This window comes from Acanthopagrus latus, chromosome 10, assembly GCF_904848185.1.
Source record: "Acanthopagrus latus isolate v.2019 chromosome 10, fAcaLat1.1, whole genome shotgun sequence".
NCBI classification, from domain to species: Eukaryota; Metazoa; Chordata; class Actinopteri; order Spariformes; family Sparidae; genus Acanthopagrus; species Acanthopagrus latus.
In genome coordinates, this window is record NC_051048.1 from 12,683,374 (window position 1) to 12,702,178 (window position 18,805).

At 41.7% G+C, this 18,805-nt stretch overlaps 2 protein-coding genes across 2 annotated transcripts in view; one reads left to right on the top strand and one right to left on the bottom strand.

The window, feature by feature from the left end:
* The window catches only part of LOC119026954, a 31,182-nt gene extending 16,407 nt beyond the window's left edge, over positions 1-14,775 (top strand). The window contains exons 22-32 of the mRNA XM_037111660.1: positions 517-645; positions 929-1,176; positions 2,067-2,232; positions 3,756-3,954; positions 4,091-4,224; positions 6,140-6,273; positions 7,398-7,546; positions 8,687-8,893; positions 9,064-9,158; positions 12,087-12,211; positions 13,212-14,775. Coding sequence (XP_036967555.1) covers positions 517-645; positions 929-1,176; positions 2,067-2,232; positions 3,756-3,954; positions 4,091-4,224; positions 6,140-6,273; positions 7,398-7,546; positions 8,687-8,893; positions 9,064-9,158; positions 12,087-12,211; positions 13,212-13,456 — 1,831 coding nt within the window. The 3' untranslated portion in view covers positions 13,457-14,775. The remainder of the gene's footprint in view (positions 1-516; positions 646-928; positions 1,177-2,066; positions 2,233-3,755; positions 3,955-4,090; positions 4,225-6,139; positions 6,274-7,397; positions 7,547-8,686; positions 8,894-9,063; positions 9,159-12,086; positions 12,212-13,211) is intronic.
* On the bottom strand, positions 14,381-17,605 carry ing2 (inhibitor of growth family, member 2). The gene is made up of 2 exons (XM_037111662.1): positions 17,338-17,605; positions 14,381-15,745 (listed from the first exon to the last, which is right to left on the bottom strand). Exons 1-2 carry the CDS (start codon positions 17,480-17,482, stop codon positions 15,045-15,047), a joined length of 846 nt encoding a protein of 281 aa, XP_036967557.1. The 5' UTR covers positions 17,483-17,605; the 3' UTR covers positions 14,381-15,044.
* Between the last annotated feature and the right edge of the window lie 1,200 nt (positions 17,606-18,805).

Here is an 18,805-nt window from a genome sequence, read left to right on the forward strand (position 1 = left end):
GAAAAACAACCTTAATATACAGAAAATCACAATTTCAATTGAGAAAAATCATCAAAGGGGTTGCTCAAATTACCACATGTCAGAACCACATTGATGGAGCCTGTTATCATTTACTGGATCAATCCAATATACTTACTGCTCCAAGTGCTCCGAGTCTGGATTGAGCAGTAGTTAATTATGGCTCTGTAATCTGGAGACTGTGTAACCCCCCTCTACTTGTGCTACACTACATTATAGCAGTGGTTTTAAAAAAGATGACAAAATTTGGACCACAGATCCTCGTCTGGTAAGAATTTTCAATGATGTACTTAACTATACTTCACCTGGATCTTGAAATGTACCAGCATGCAATGAGAAATTGAGAGCTGCTCACAGCTGATAAAAAGTAACAAGTAGCCAGTAACATCTCAGAGCTCTTTAAAATGACGTCATGAACATGACAAATCATTGTGCTGGCCATAAAAAAAAATGCCCTCTCTATATACCAGAAGATGAAACAGACTGCTGTCTCCTCAGGTCTGGTGGCGAGGCAGCAGTATTCAGTGCCAGAGGAGGTTTGGTGCTGTCTATCCTGTCTGCTCAACATGATTCTGCCTCTATACAAGCTGTGGAGATGACTGAAGACTACCTGCTGCTCTTTTGCAGGTACACTAACGCTGGTGCACCCTAATGTACGGTTACTTTATAACAAATGCAGGCACAATCCCTGTATTTGTTATAAATTCCAGGAGCTCTGTGCGAATGTGTTTGTGTCTGAATAGTGTCTTATGTGAATTACAAAAACATATTTGATGTTCCTGAAATATTTGGGTGGATTCAGTGCAAAGAATTGAATGACATGCAATCTTATAAAACATTGTTGGAGGGATCAGTGACGCCACACTGAAGTGAAACGTTCTCCACCCACGTTGTACTTCGTCTGTGCCAGATACCCATACAAGAGAGGCAGTGACATCATCCATATCGAGGTCTTCAGCACCGTCTCCTTCCTCTACCTGCGGTCTATACTGGGCTGCAGCCAGGACTGCATTTCCCAGGTCTCTGTCAACCGAGCAGGGACACATGCTGTTGCCTTCTGCCCCTCCCCTCGTACCGGCATCACTGAACTGGTCACCTGGAACCTGGAGACAGAGGACCACAAACATATCACCCGTTTCCCTGCAGTAGTGACAAGAGGTCTGTATTTATAGCTGAGCTGTTGTTGTGAGGCATGGATAAGTGTGTGATCCAAAGGGCAACTGTCTGATCGTAGCTTAAAATTTCTTACTTGTGCTCCATGTGTGCCATTAGTAAGAGCTACACTCATAATTCTTGGAGTTCGGAGGGTTTTTTATATCACCTTTCCACACACAACCGAAAAAGTGTTAAAAAAAAAAATAAAGGGGGGCGAGGGTGAAAAAGCTTGTTGTCTGCTCTAATGTAAGCTCCTAACCTTAACATGCCTAGCTATCGAGCTTACTCCTTATGTTGGTCAGTTCACTCTTCGAAGGCTAAGAATTGGCATATGATTAGTTGAGTTTAGGATAACATTAGCGGCCTTTATCAGCCATTATTGAACGTGGAGAAGTTTACCCAGATGAACCTCCCATGGAGTTCTGTGTGTTTTCTTACTGTACCAACAGGAGGGCTAATTAGCCATAGGCTACAAGAACAATGTTGCCTCTTTGTTGCAGAAGACACAGTATTGTGTTTGCATGATATCATGTATGCAGCCATGAAATGCATATTCAAGAACAGAACCAAAATGTTTGGAGACAGATCTTATTATCTTGTTGGGATTTCAAATGAAATCAACGTGTGACTAAAATTGAGAAGGTGCTTCTGTCTACTTCGGTCTGAAATCAGACTCACTGTTCAAAACAGTAAGCAGACATTACATAATCCTTACTTTCCTTCAAGAGTAACTACACCCAGGGCATGTCCTGCTGGAGCTGCCATTTAGTCCTAATATTTTACCCTGCCACAACACAGCCAGGTGAGGTCACAAGTACAAAAAGGCCGCACCTGACCAAACCCAACATCTTTTTCCTCCACCCTTAAAGCCATGTCATGTCCATTCCATTCAGGCCTGTGTTTGGATCTGCGCTTCTGCCTGGGGATCTGCACCAGAGAGAAGTATCTTCACCTGTGGGATCTGACCTCCAGGATCAGTGACCAGACCCTGACCTATAACACCCATAAGATGAGGAGTGACGGCACAGAAGAGGTCATCCCAATGGGGAAAACCCCGAGGTATGTGTTGAGATGTGTTTTGATGATTGCTTCTATCTAACTGTAATGTCTTTTTTAATAAACTTCTACTGGGTCATTCTGATGTATTATACATAACTATACATTGGCCCTTTAATTTATTTGTCAGTGCCATTCACTTTTATAGGCTGTCTTTGATTCAGACTATTTCAATACAGTTTCAGCAGGTGTTCCACATGTACAGACTCTCAGTGAAATGTCACTTTAGGCACAGTCAGCCAGTAGAAACAGTGATGGACTGTGTTTGTTAATTTAATGTAATTAATTGAAAGAATTATTTTGAAAGCAATTCTTATATGGAGTATTACACCCAACTAAAACCAGAAGTATCCCATTCCTGGACAATCCTCCGTATGTATTATTCATCATCCACATCAGAAAGGCAAGCGACATCACATCATTTTTCTGTGCTCATTGTTTGTTTTGTTGCACTGAAAAGCAGCCCAACCACTGACCACTCTGGTCACTGGGGCAATGGAGTGACATGGAGTCAACATGGACAAAAGAACTGGTTAAGAATAAACCACAAGTAGAAAAGAGCCATTTTTACTGTTCACAGCTGTTTTTCCAGTGGTAGTCTGGCATGGAGATATCCACAGGGGTTAACCAGTTTGCCTTTCTTAATCAGAGATTTTATTTATTTATTTATTTTATTTTATTTTTTTGCCACGTGTCCACTCTGAATTTAAAACACATCTTTAAATAAACCAACTTATGAATGGTAATTATAGCTGATTTGCCCTGTCATTTCTTTTCTCCAAGCTTTTTGTCAACAGCCTGTACTTTTTTCCACTATGTATAGTATTATAAATACCTAGCTAATTGTAGGTACAGTTAGCAGCAGTTGGCAGTTATTTAGCCGCTGGTACAAGTCTTTATCCAGCACGAAACTCTGTAAATCATGAGAGTTGGAGCTGAGCAGCCTGAGGAAATCATGCTCATTAATCACCATAATGTCTGATCCAGTTTCAGCCGACATAGTTAGCGGTGTGTGACGCGCTGTACAGTGACATGCACTTTTTCGCGGGAGATTGTACTCAACCAAGTTGCATATAGTGCATTCCCTATTACAAGCCAGTGTACTTTTGAATTGACTTTTTTGCTCTTTTGTATTTGGAAGAACGGGTTGTAACGTACTCACCATGACATATTCCAAAAAGTCACTAGTATTCAGCATTATAAAGTGTTAATTTTGGTATGATTATGCATTAATGACAACTTAACACAGCTTTTCTATTAGGATATGTTACCACTATAATGGAGGGATGATTTGACAAATTGTAATGACCATTTCAGTCATGATGCTGTTGTGATTATTTTAATAATTTGTCCGACTGAATCATATCATTGTGTTTGCTCTTATTGACATCTTTGACTTCTCCACTTTTGATGACAGTGAATATGTGTCATAAAGGTATCACAATCAGCACTTTGATGGTTCATACCATGTATTTGCGCTGTTGGTTCCCTCACCTTTGCTGGAGTCTGGCTCCCTCTTCTGGCAGGTATGCTTTGTGCCGCTCCATCAGAGCTGGGACAGTGTCCGTGTGGAACCTGACCAGACGGCGTTTCACCTGCCGACCTGTCAGAGTGGAGCACGGCCTCTACAGCAGCACTGATGTCATGCTCGCCCATGACTTCAAACTTTACATCTTCACAGACAGAAGCAGAAACAGCAGCATGGACCCATCATATCGATTCCAGGTCAGACTGTGTTTGAAGTACAGTTTCTTAGATTCATCTTCTCATTTGGAGTCTGGTTGTTCAGTAGGGTGTGAGTTGGATGGAACCTTAGATTATAGTGTATAGTAACACTGATACATTATGTCTGACCTCCCAGACTCTTCTGGTTTATGACTTGATTAAGCAAAGTTATGTAAGGAGACAGACCGGGCTCGCAGTCATTCCCTGTCCTCAGCACGAGTACCGTCTTCTGGAGGACGGACGGACTCTTCTGGGCCTATCAGAGACCAGGTGAGAGTTAACCTATGAAGCACTGGAAGCATGAAAAGTCTGCAATTATGAGGATATTTCACAACATATGAGAGTAGAAAAGGTCTTGAAAATGTGGAAATTGATGGTACGGTTTCTATATTGAATGATGGTTCACTTTATGACATGCAGTTGTTTAAATTCACAGTATGTAACTTCTGCCACTAGGGGTCTTTCGATCATCAGAGGAGCGGTCGTCTTTATTGTTAAGCAACCAACATTGATGATGAAAATGTGTCAGTATCACATTATGTTGAGTCATGTTCGCCGACTTCCTCCCTCACTGATATGATTATGTTTTTCTAGAAGTTAGGGTGACAGGCGACCAAATAAAAAACCCATTTACCTTGTATGGAATTATATATGTAAAACAAAGGTCGTGTTTTTTCTAAAAGGTTTTTTTGACATTTCAATGCAGAAATGTTAAGTATTATATCTTTAATTTGAGGCTATTGAGGCTTGATGACCCAGACACCCTACAGTACATACAGTCCCCTCCAAATCAATTGGAACGGCGAGGCCAATTCCTTTATTTTGGGTGTACACTGAAAACATGCGGGCTTGATATCAACAGATGAATATGAGACAAGAGATAAGTATGTCAGCTTTAATTTCCAGGTATTTACATCTAGATCTGTTAGAAAACTTAGAACATGGAATCATTTGTAACGGAACAGCAGTTTTTTTAGATGAGCAAAAGTATATCAACAGGTAGACTTAAAATAGATTAGAGTGAATAATACTTAATATTTAGTTGGACATCCTTTGCCTGCAATAACTGCATCAAGCTTGCGACCCTCTGACATCAACAAACCTTTGCATTCTTCTTTTGTGATACTTTCCAGGCTTTCACCATAGCCTCTATCAGCTGTTGATTGTTTAGGAGGATTTCTCCCCTCTCCTCTTTAGCAGGATGAAATGCATGATCTGTAGGGTTTCAGTCTGGAGACTGACCCAGCCGGTCTAAAACCTTCCACTTCTTTCCCCTGATGAACTCCTTGGTTGTTTTGGCAGTGTGTTTTGGGTCATTGTCTTGCTGCATGGTGAAGGATCTCCCAATCAGTTTGGTGCCATCTCTCTCTAAGCTGGCAGACAAAAATCTAATCGAAATCATCAGTGAAGATGAATGAGCCCATCCCAGAAGAAGCCATGGTATTACCTCCACCTTGTGGAGATGAGCTTGTGTGGGGGGGATCATGAGCAGATCCTTTTCTTTCACCACACACTATCCTTTCCATCATTTTGGTAAAGGTTCATCTTTTTCTCATCAGTCCATAAAACTTTGTACCAGAACCTATGAGCCTCATCTCTGTACTTTTAGCTAATTCCAATCTGGCCTTCCTATTCTCATTGCTAATGCGTTGCATCTTCTGGTGTAGACTCTGTACTTTTGTTCCCGAAGTCTAGGGCAAACAGTGGGTTGTGATAACTGACGACTGTTGACAATTTCCTTCATTTACCAGTTCAACATCTGTTGCTGTGTACATCAGTGGTTTCTCTCTTCTTCAGCACATTCCAAATGGTTGGAAGAGAATGCTTTTCTCCCATACACAGCTCTCTGGTCTTCATGTTGGTTACACCTTTTTAACTATAAATGCAGTCGGCAAAGGCAAAACCCAAAGCTGAAACTGAGAGTAGACATTCAACGCTTTTTATTGTATGAATAACCAATGTAATGGGACCCACCTGGGTAGCAAAATACACCTGTCAGTCACATGTTCCAATAATTTTGCTCACTTGAAAAATGGGTGGCTTCAAACAAAAGGTGCTATCTTTTAAGTATTTTAGCAGATCTAGAAAATAAAAATAAAGGAATTGGCACCGCTGTTCCAATAGATTTGGAGAGGACTGTCTACAGAACCCCAGTTAAATTTCTCTGTGTTGGATGTTGTTGCAGAGATCATCTTATCCTGTGGGATCTGGACTCTGGCTATGTCAAACATGAGATCAAACCATCCCACAGAGGGTCGCTTGTGTGCAGCAGCTCAGTCCAAGAGCTGCAGCCTGATGTGACACCACGCAGAGACACATGTGAGCTGCCGGATTCCTCCAACTGTAAACACGTATTTCCATGATGCTGGAAAATTTAACTATTTAAAATTTCACATTTGACTTGATTGATTTACAGAGTGCAGTATCAGCCATAATTGTCCACAAGATTGTATGATGACATTTATGTTGTAAATCCCTAAGTTACATACACTAAACTATGCACACTAATTAATAAATGATTCTAAAACAAAAACAAACTATTCATGGTAGACTGTTGAGGATGAGCTGAGGAGTCTCCCAGCCTGAGTAATGAAGCTGATCTGTAGTCTGGTAGTGCAGCAGCAGATACTTCTGTATCTGTTGTCAGATGGCAGCAGGGTGAACAGACTGTTTCTGGGTGCGTGTTGTTTAGTATCTTTGGGCTCTGTGCAGACATCTCATTGCACTAATGTCACTGATGCTCTGTAGATGATACCAGTGATGTTCTGGTGCTTTGAATCCCCCACTGTTTGTGGTGTTTGCAGTCAAGTTGCTCAATTACTCAGTTGTCAAGAATTTGGTTCTGAAATGGGACTTCTGTGGGAATTCTTCTAATTCTGCACTCAGTGGTGAACAACTCACCGTTGGGTTTACTCATATTTGTATATTAATATGTGTATTTGTTTGCCATAATGAGAGGAAACAACAGCAAACAAACATAGATGTTTATGCCCATAAAACATCAACCCATAAGGGTTGTGTAGCCCTTTCACAGACATATATTTTGAGCTGTGAAGCTATAAAAATCATCATCGCTTCCTTTAATATAAAAAACTATAATTGATGGTTTGCTGCTATAAAAACATCTTGTTGAATAAGTCTGCACTGATGTGGCTCAGGAGGAAAAGCCAATGACCAATCAAAAGGTCCATGGCTCAATCCACGGCCTCTGCAGTCTACATATGAAAGTGTCATTGGGCAAGACACTGAACCCCAGATTGATCTCTGGGGTGTCTTGCATGTAATGTTGGAAAGTGCTTTGAGTGGTCACTAAGACTAGAAAGACGCTGTATAAGTACAGTTCATTTACCATTTGATATCTGGTTGGATGATAGCAGAGGTCTGGATAGGTCCTCTCGCAGCCTATCATTCTCAGTAACTTTGATTTTTCCTCCCTGCCACAGTGATGCCGTGGGACATCCGCACAGAGAGCCAGTCTGCAAAGAAAAGGAGGTTGGAAAGAGAGGCACAGAGGGAGAGAGAGGCGACGAGGAGGCTGGACAGAGAAAAATACAACTGTATAGAGCAGTACCTCCTCAGTGGAGATGAGCAGGTACACAGCAAATAACAATGCACAGTAGGAGGACAGGATAACTAATTTAATCTAATCTGCAGATTATATTGCTGTGTTTATAGGCTGCTAAAGGAATGCCATATATTTGTTGTGTACTTACAGTATTCCAACAATGACTTTAAAACATTACCTCATCTGTGCATGTGCCTGAGTAACATCAAATGGACTTCCATCGTCAGTGGTGGTTGTTAAATGGTCTGTTCACCACCAGTCAAGCAGATTTTTTTCAATTGTGTTAATCGCGCAAGTAATGCAAATAAACAAACGCCTTTAACAGTAAGATTACTTTACTGTTCATTAGCCGTAAGCTAGTGTGTGTGTGTGTGTGTGTGTGTGTGTGTGTGTGTGTGTGTGTGTGTGTGTGTGTGTGTGTGTGTGTGTGTGTGTGTGTGTGTGTTTAAATTCAGGTCAACCTCTGACTAACCTCAGCACTCAGCGGAGACTCTCTCTCTTCTTTTCCCCCTCTCCTCTCTGTAACGTTACGTTCATGAAGTAAAGTACATTTCCCCTCCATCCCCAGTCAGAGGTCAACATTACAGAACATGACAATGGAGGTCACTGTGGAAGTCAGGTTGATAAACAGGAGCGAAGTTAAAAAGTAATCTCTGTACTCTCCTCCCATTGGTAAACGGCTCTGGATCAGAGCAGAATCAGAAAAAATTGTATCATGTTACTTATCAAGTAAAGGCAGAAATAAATGGGTCTTTATTTAATACCAAAAATAGAAAGATGAAAGGAAATATGGGAGAGATAGATACAGCATTTTTGATTTTGATATTGAATTTGTTATTTGAGTTTGTTAGCAGTGGAGACAGAAAGTAAACATAGAGAAAGACAGTGGAATATACGACACCAGCTAGAATCAATATTACTGCCCAAACGGCATGTGTTTTACGCTTATTTCCCTTCATGTGTGAAATCCTACACATGAAATGAAACATGCTGGTTGGGCCGTCATACTGATAAAATATCTTTTGAGCAGTAATTGTCAATGTTGTAGGAAAAATAATGTTACTGCTTAAATGTGTTGACATAATTGGCTTTGTCACATCAAGTTTGATTGTGTTGCCGGTACTTGTTGCGTTATTGCCGTCTATATTCCACTCCTTTATTTTGCAGGTGGCGGTGTGCTCCTATTTTGCTCATCACCTTAATGTCTTCAGCATGGTTTCACAAGAACACCTCCACACACTGGAGGATAAAACATCACTGCTGAGCCTCCACACGGCAGCTATTACCTACACCGGCAGCCACCTGGTGCTGACCAACTTTAAGCAAGAGCAGAGGACTCCCTGCATCACCCTGTGGGACCTGCACAAAGGAACGGTAGGCAATCACTGTGGTCTTGCATGTTTTATGTTTATTAACGTCTTTTGAACAATTATTCTTATATTTGTCAGTTCTCTGATGACCAGCATAGGACATTTGTGATTGCTCTGTGGATGATTTAAGATTTCCTATTGACCTCAGGTTATGTTTTGCATGTATTCTTTTAGGTGAGTAAAAGACTGAGGAAGGAGGCTGGAGTTTGCTGCATAGCTATCACAGACAACGCAGACAGAGTCGTCTTTGGGGTCACAGGAAGCAACAGGCATGTTGACTTTCATCACCTCACCAATGTATCCAATCATTATTACATTGATTAAACGGGTCATATGTTTCATGTAGGCGTGAAATTTTGTCTCAGTTCACTGCAACGCTGCCTTGCAGCCAACACTTGATGGCTCCAACTTCCTGCAGCAATACAGATAAAACTGAACCTTGGACCACTGACAGCTCAAAACACTAATTAATGAAACGTTCACTCACAGGAGTTTGATTTTTTAATTCCAACTGATTCATCACTGATTCATCATTTCAAAATAAGAAGAAAGACAACTCAGTGGTCAGTCATAAAGGGATTCACTATCTTTACAGTTATCCCTGTATCCTCCATCATAACAAACATAATCAAAAAACTGAGAGTGTCATTTACATTCATCTTTTGTTGTAAAGCACTGAACCTGCTGTTCACAAGATGTGAGCTTACCAGTGGTGTCACAAGAGAGCGTCTGCAAACCCATTTGAAATTTAATTTGTCCTAAAATAAGCAGCCAAGAAATAAGCAGACGCAACAACAAAAATGAATTCACACCTGCCTGCACTGCCTCACTGGCACTTTCATACAAAATTATAAAGCTATTACATTTTAGTAGAGTTTCAGAATAATACAGGATGCAATTTCTCTGTCTGTACGCATTCCATATGAGGAAGCTACAGTGAACTGGAGACTTGGAGTTGTGTTAAAGGCTCAGACTGTCAGTAGTTGAGCTTACAGTACTATTCCACATTTATATTGCCTCTTCGGATAATAGCCCCCTGTTTAACTTTAAATCTGTCATGTCATGTTTGGTTATGTGATTAAGGTATCATGTAATCTGTTTATATAATAATATGAATCTAATAATCACTGTGTGTAAAAGAGCGTATCGGTTAACAAAATAAGAGTGAATGCTGCACACAGTATGACATCTGACGTCAACTCACCTAATCTAATTCATCTTCTTTTCTTGGCTAATTGCTGTAATCTTGGGTTGAAAATTTGTGGGGCTCAACCCTGTCAGCAGCCACAGGGTTGGAGCCTGTGCCTAGCTCTCAAATTTGCCAGCAGTTAAAATTAGAGACTGGCTGTATTTACACCTCTTTATATTTTCAAGTTTGAAATGGAGTAAAGATTTCAACCCTTCCCCTTACCCCTACCCCAGTAACTTTATACTGTCCCTTAGCTGTCCTGTCTTTTGTTCCTCTTTTTCAAAAGGCTCAAAATATTGAGAACATCTGGTATGCTACTTTGTATGCTACTGTAGTTCTTTGGAAGCTCCAGAAAAGGCTAGTAATTGGACCTTGATTTAGGATTGAGTTTATTTTTGTGAGTCTCCAGGTGGTTCTTACATTTTTGATCTTGCAGAGGTTTCATTAACGTCACATTCTGCTATGACATTGATTTTGCAACACCTTACTGAGATCATTTCATAGCCTTCGAAAATAATTTGCATTAGTGTTGGCTCTGATAACATGCAGATAAAATGGCTAAATAAGTACTCCTAAAACTAAAGTTACATCCAGTAACTACTTATTTCCTCACCAACTCCCGACTTCAGCAATACAAACATTTGGAATCCATCATCAGAGGAAGTGAAGACCCAGAGGATCAGCTTTATTTGTGACTTAAAAGTGGAAAAATCTTAGGTTTGTGCCAACCATTTTACTTCCTACTGCTTTCTTAACGTGGGTTACCCAGAGCAAACTTTGGCAACTTTTTTTTAAAAATTGATTTATGTTTTGTTTTTGTTGTTGTTGTTGGGTTTTTTTTTTGGTTGTTGTTGTTTTTTTTCCCATATTTTATTTACACATTTTCAGTTTTATGAACATACATCACAACAACAAGGAATCATCAACGCCTCACCCCCCACCCTCATGGATAAAGAAATGAAAAAACAAAACAAAACAAAACAAAAACATGCTCTTATAGGATACAAAGCAACACAATTAGCAGAATAATCGGCACCAGCCACTGAATGGACCAAGAGAAATATACATATCCATACAGTATGTGTACACATATGTAGTAGCCTATATACATACCTATATGTACAAACATAAACACATACAAGCAAATACTTTAGGGCATTCTGAATAAATAAGACAGAAATGGTTGCCACATTTTGTCAAAGGTTGAAGAGCTGAGAGAAACATTATATCGAACCCTTTCTACATGTAAAAATGTGGTTATTTCTTATAAAAAAAGGCACATCTTTATTCTTCCAAAGGGTTAAAATATTCTTTCTTGCAATAACCATGCCATATTGTATTGTCTTTCGATGTAAGTGGGATAGGAGTAATAGATGGCGGGCCCCGCCTAAAATGGCAGTGCAAGGATCTGGTGTAATATCAGTTATGTACTTCAGAGAAGCACTTAAGAATATCTGACCAGAACTTGTTTAGCTTGGGGCAAGACTAAAAGAGGTGGCCCAGGGTGCCCTCAGCTGATTTACATTTTGGAGCAACTTTGAATGTCTTTAAGGTAAGTTCCCCAGCTTTCAACAGTGACTGTCATGCCCAGGTCTTTTTTTATTTATGATATTTTAATCTTTATTTTGTGTGTTAGCATGCATAGCTAATGTGGCTAGCATGTAATCTAGTTACATAGTGGCTATTCATAAATACATTTGCATGTAATCAGCCTATAACCAAACTAATTTGGAGAACATGAGAGCTGTTGGGGGGTTAAATAGGAAAATACGGTTCATTTATCACCGAGGCCTTATACTGGGTGAATGCAGCCCTGCTGTCAGCTTTAACACTGTAAAAAAGCCTTTCACACCACTACATGTTGTCTGAGATGCTAATGATGCTAATGGCACTCACCTTCATTCTTTAACAAGACAAACTCAGTAGTGAATTCTGTTCTCAGTTTTAAATGTTAAGATGTAAAAATCATTTTTTAAAGAATTAGTGTTGTTCATGTTTGCTCTGATAGGCTGACAGTATGGGATCCTTTCAAGAGAAACTACAGGAGCATCTGCGGCTATGGGAACCTGAGAATAGAAGTCTCCAGTAAGCTGTACACGACAGAAGGAGGAACCAAAGCCGTCCTGCTGTCAGGTAGGAAACAGAACTAGAGGCTATTTAAAGCTCTTATAAGGGAATTGAAAGATTTATTAGGTCTTTAGACATATGACTGAGGTGTGTTTCTCTTCACACTTCGGTGCTAAAAAACAACTGTTTCATTAAGTGTCTTTCACAGCCAGGTGCCATATTACAACATGCTTTCACATTTTCACAGTTTAATCAGTGTTGTCTCAGGCTGATACAGAATACAGCTATCAGTTGTTAGATTACTTTATTATAATCTAATAAAGAAAAAAATGATTCAGAAAGCTTCAAGGAAAATTTCACCCAAAAATGAAATTCAATCATTGTCTACTCATCCCCCTCACGTCTCTGGAAGCTCTGAGATCCCAGATGGAATTCAAGACGTTACTAACACCCTTGACATGCGATCATACTTGTGCACCCACTGTAGATGTAGTGCATGCTGAGGCTTTTGGCTTAGTGGCTACAGTTAAGATGTCATCTTAAAAAGGGCATTAAAAGGCCAGAGGCCATTTTGATGTAGCCACTTGGTTAATTCCAAGGTGACACAAGAACAATGATTCTTAGTTTCAGTTGATTATGTATGTACTAATGAGAACATAATTATGAATACTTGATCCCATTTCTGCCAATAAATCCACCTTTAAAACAAACATCACCACAATTAACCACAAGTGTCACCAAATCCCCCAGAATGAAATTCTTCAGGATAGATCTCTTTCACTGGAGCCATTTTGCCATGAAATAGTACTTGTAACTGATGACATTAAGTAAGGTTTTTTTTTTGTTTTATTGAGGTACATAGCCTAATTAATGTGATTATTAACACCTGTGTTCATGTCAAAATGGCTTCTGAGAAAGAGGTTCTTCAGTGATACATCACCCCACAAAAAACGTTGCCCTAAAGATCTAAGAACAAAACTATGCACACCTGGAAACATATTGATTATCATATCACATACACATTAAATGTGTCCACTTGACTTTTTATGTTGCCATAAAAATCCAGGACAGTTGAGCCTGTGGGACCTGGAGGCACGTAGCATCCTGTCTGTGCTCTCCCTGGATGCACATATTGGCTGTATGAGGCTGCTCCGTGGACGCGATATCTGTGTCCTGCTTGGCCTTAGCCACGGCCCCGCCCTCATCAGCGTCAGGCCCACATCCAGGACCGTCAGTTCAGCAACTCAAGCCTCCAGAGATGGAGACCTGTTTGGAGAGTCCAGCAGCAGTGAAGAAGAGGAGGACTCTTAGGGAAAACTCTGCAATCAGTATTCTCCTGGCCATGTGATGGACAGACATCAGAGAATGTGGAGTCTGCTACATGACAGACCGGAAGCAAATTTATTCTTCATCGTATCACAAGGACAGACAAGAAAGATGCTCAGATTTATTGAAGTAAAAATATATTCAATGTCGTGCTGATATGGTGTCATAGTCTACAGTATGTACTTTTATCTGTATTACACGCCCCCAGTCATTTTGCAGGGCATGTTGTCTGTAATTATTTGTTATTTATGTTCTTAAGATACATTAAGTAGCAATCCAAGGTATTGGCCTCATCAGTTGATTGGAGTTTGCTCGCCCTGCAACCTCGGATGACTGGGGGAATCACTGTGGTCGGTGCAGCTTAGCTGCCTCCTAGTTAACATGACTGGACACCAGACGAGGACTGAACACAGCCTCTGAGACTGATGGTCAGTTTGAAGACGGATACAGTATGGAGGTGATTTACAGCGGCTCTGACCAAGACTATGACTCCAGGGAATGAGAAGTGACTGCAGGTGTGGACAGGAGAAGTGTGAAGGGGCAGGAGAAAGGAGAGAGAGTCGGTAGTGAGTGAAACCATCGCACACTGAATTGAGGATTTATTTCAACCAAACCAGAGGTGATTGTGGAAACACAAATGAGGTCTTTTTAATTAAGTAAAGAGACAAACTTGAATTCAGGCAGTGTACGGTTGTATTTTTCAGTTTAGTAAGGAAAATAGGTGTCAACATATCTGCCTTTCTTGACATTTTGTGTTAGTTCCTTTTTAGAGTAGTGAACTAGCTGCTGCGTACATCTCCCAGCTGAAACTACAGGGGCTGTCAGACTATCCCCTCTATCCACATCTCTGCAACACAGTACACCTTGCTGCATATTTCATGCTGAAGGAGAAAAGAAAACTGAAAGGTACTCAATGACTATACTTTGTTTTAATGAATATAAAAAGAAATGTACACAATAGTGATAGTGAACCATTGAAAACATCAAGTCTACAAACATGACGTCCTTTTCCAGTGTCCCATCAACAATCATCTCCTCAATTAAATATCTTGTAAACATATTACATGTGTGGGTTATTCTCTACACCCCATTATTTTATAGACACTGATTTTGAATAATTGAGTACAATTAAGAAAGTTCAAATGAAGAATAAAAACTGTTTGGCCAAAACTTAAGAAAACAATGACCATCATTTTTTATTGGGACCATATCCAGAATGAGTAGGGACAGTAAACCAAAAGATGCTTCCATTTTTCTTCAAAGTCCAAATTTAAAAAAAATAAAATAAAAAATAAAAAAAAAAAGAGCAAAACACTTGAGGAAGCTGGCAGCTTCAAGCTAATGATTCTTGCAGCAGCTGGACTCCCTACAGACTACAATACAGTTATAGCCAGTTGGAACAATCAGTGATGTAACAGCACAAGTGCAATCATAACTTGTCCTTGATTAATAATAAGCGCTGCTACTAATGGTGTTCGATTGTGCTCTTACAACATCACGAGTACGGTTATCACCTACAGCTGATAGTCTGAGAGAGACATCTTCCAGATGAGAGAGGACCAGTGAAGGGTCACTACCTGGATCTGCGGTCTTTTCTGTTTTTGTCTAGGCTTTTGTCCATCGTCTTTTCGTTGTCCCCTCTGCATTTGGGGCAGTACCACTTCCCCTTGGGCTTGTAGGTGAGTCCCACACAGGAGAAGTGGAACCACTCAATGGGGCACTGGTCGTTGTCACAGCCAATCATCTCACCGTATGACACCTGCTCACAGAGGCAGTAGGTGGGCTCATTGGGGTCAATGGCAAAGTCGACCGGCGAGGCGTCTCGTTCCTGTTTGGCCTTGCGCTTCTTCTTCTTCGCAGATTTGGACTTCTTCTCTCTGGGCGGAGGGATGGACAGTTCCTCCACAGGGTCATCCACCAGAGAGCCGTTGGCTGACGGGTGGCTTGAGTCACGGCTCTCGCTGTTCCGCTGGCGCCGAGGTCGCCTCGCCGAGGTGCGTTCAGGGGCTGGGGAGTCTTGGATGCTGGAGCGTCGTTCTGTAGTGAGACGCTCGGCCTCGCTCGGTTCCTGGAGGCAAAGTGAGTGTGAGTCCATCTGGCGAGAGCGGTTCTCCACCAGCTCTGTCATCTGGGTCACTACATGAATCTTCTCGTCCCCCAGCTCCTGGCTGGTGATGAGCGCTCTCTGCAGCTGGATCTGCAGGCGCTTTCTCTGAGCTGCATCTTGCTCACCTTTGTACTTCTCAAATACTTCATCCACCTCCTTCAGCACCTCTGCAAAGTAGGACACAAAAACAGAGGGGAATTACTATAAAAACAAGGCGTTTACCACACAACTTTTGTTTTCTGTTATTCCATGTGTCCTTCAGATTGTCTGTTTTCATACAAACACTTAAGAGTATGATGATGGATATACATGTCTGGCACAAAATTGGGTTCATACAGTGTTTAAGAGCCTGGGTTGACTTAAGTAAAATGGTGAGGACTCTTACTTACTTGACTCGATGTTCTTCTACTTTATACCTCCTCTCCACATTTATATGAGAAATGTAGTTATTACTTACTTTGCAGATTCACATTATTTTGTGTTTATAGGCTTGTGACGTTTAACCAATCGGATGTTCTTGTGGATCATACTCTAATATCCCAGGGAGACAAGTGATGAGCACACGGTGGCGAAACAGGGCGAATAGCGGTCAGAGAGTGTGAACGGCAGAAAATTGCAGTTTGGTTTAATGAGCGCAACCGGAATAATTACACAATTTTAAAAATGTGGACCGCGAGGAAAGAGAATCCAGAGGACCACCGTTTAGAACGCAAACCAAACATATGAGAGGAGGGCTGAGCTGCAGTCAGCCCCTGCCTACAGGAAGTGACGCCAGTCAGATGTTCAGGGGGGTTGCCTAGAAGAAGAGACATCCGGCTCTACCGCTCACAGGCGACGGGGTACTTGACGCTGACTGGAGGGGCAGACACCGTTCAAGCCCTCTGCGATGTGTAATCTTGCTTCTTAAAAAAAAAAAAAGAAAAACTCGATTTCATGTGTCGTTCATACTGTCAGCGTAGGTCACATTATCTGTCGAAGGTGTCGGAGAAGTTGTTGGTAGCAAAGGCTGGTTGTTAGCTGCTGCTCACTCTGCGTCAACAGAGAGCAACAATGAGAATTGTTATTACATTAAAACGGCAGTGTGTGTTAACCGCGGACGCTGGACACGGGTTCACACCTCAATGAGCACAGTTTAGGATCTCCTACAGATCTGTATTCTACGTCCTGTGCTTCAGCATACGTTTAATACACCGAGCAGTGTTCACATGAAATAAATGCCCAAGTTTATTCAGTGTTTTCCTGGTATTCGCACAATAATCCTCCGCGGAAACACCATAGTGGGCGGCAGTGTGTACCTACTGAAAAAGTTAACATTTCATTGTTGTACAGTGCTAGTTTTTGAATCATTTCTATGCCGAATTTGTCACCGGACACAAAACATTCGTAAGAGAGATGGTACTGGGTCATAATGTACATGTACGTTTGGCGACAGAAAGAAATATGAAATTTCAGCATTTTGCTCATTGAGCCTGGCGACACATACGAAACAGGACACAGCGTATCGGGGCTGTGCTAACTGACGGATGGCTCACTTGTTAGTTTAATACTTGGCTCGACACTGTTACTCTCCACATTTCAGCTGCCCACATTACTGTTTATGGAAGTAGAAATGAAGAAGGGTCGCTCGGTTTTTGCAAAATGGGAACACAAGGCTCGCGCCTGCTCCACCATTTGAGCACACCCTGTCAGACTGCCCTTAATGTTTGCCACTTTGATACACGCAGTCAGAGTTAACGATAAAAACATGGAGACACAATACCTTGGTACTTTGCATCAATTTCGCGAAGCAGAGAAACATTTCTTTGTATATCCAAAGGCAGGGACTCCACACATTCCAGATAATCCTCCACATAGTTGACCAGTTGTTGCGACTTGTCGGCATTTGGATAGTGGTGGCCTAACATCGTCCCTACGATGCATAGAGGCACTGAAAGAATATGGATGAAATGTGAAAAATATACTGTTAAAATCAAATGCTTGGCGACTTTGCAGCTTGTAGGGCAGTCCCAGGCAGCAGTTCACTTCAAACAAAACTCAAGCCACTGCGCATGCGGGAGTATTTTCCTTATATGGAATTATACCGTTTCCTCTCATTTGTCGTCATCGAAGGCGGGGCTAGTGGGTTATGCCGAGTCGGGATTGGCAGATAGTGACCTCATTATCATAACACTTTCCCGGGAAATTAAACCAATGGGAAAATTCATAACAGAGGTGCCAGAGATTAGATGGAAACCAAGTTTAAGCTTGTGTCTTCCTTGACAGCAGAGCAGCAGCACGATTAAAGGCCCAGTTAGTCATTTTATGGCCATATGAAACTGAGGTTCATTCATTTACATACATGTTGAATAGCTTGATTAATGATATAAATCGTCATGTTTATGTAAGCCTCTCTGAACTAAAAATATAAACTGCAATATAAACTGCAATGTTACTGACTTCCAGTACAACTCGGAGCTCTGCCACATGCAGAAATACTCAGATGACACTGCAATAGTGGGCTGTATCAAGGATGGACAGGAGGGGGAGTACAGGAGCCTGATTGAGGGCCTTGTGGAGTGGTGCAGGTCCAAACGCCTACAGCTTGAACACCTCCAAGACCAAGGAGATGGTTGTGGACTTCAGAAGGAAGAAACCACAGCTCCAACCTGTGTCCATCGAGGGGGTCGATGTGGAGGTGGTCAGAACCTACAAATATCTGGGGCTGCAGCTGGATGACAGGTTGGACTGGACAGCAAACATGGACGCTGTACACAGGAAAGGACAGAGCCGTCTGTACTTCCTGAGAAGGCTGGGGTCCTTCAACATATGCAAAAAACTGCTGCAGATGTTTTACCACTCTGTGGTGGCCAGCGTCCTCTTCTACGCTGTGGTTTGCTGGGGAGGAAGCAGCAAGAAGAGGGACGCTGCCCGACTGGACAGACTGGTGAGGAGAGCTGGCTCAGTGGTGGGCACAGAGCTGGACTCTCTGGTGACTGTGGCAGAGAGAAGGACCCTGGACAAACTGCTGTCCATACTGGACAACACCCACCACCCTCTGCACAACACCTTCAGCAGGCAGAGGAGCGTGTTCCGTGGCAGACTGCTGTCTCAATCCTGCTCCACCAACAGACACAATAACTCTTTCGTCCCCCTGGCCATCAGACTGTACAACAGCTCGCAGTGATGTCAGGAAGCACAATAGACAATGGACAAATGCACTCAAAAGCACTCATCTTTTATAGACCAAT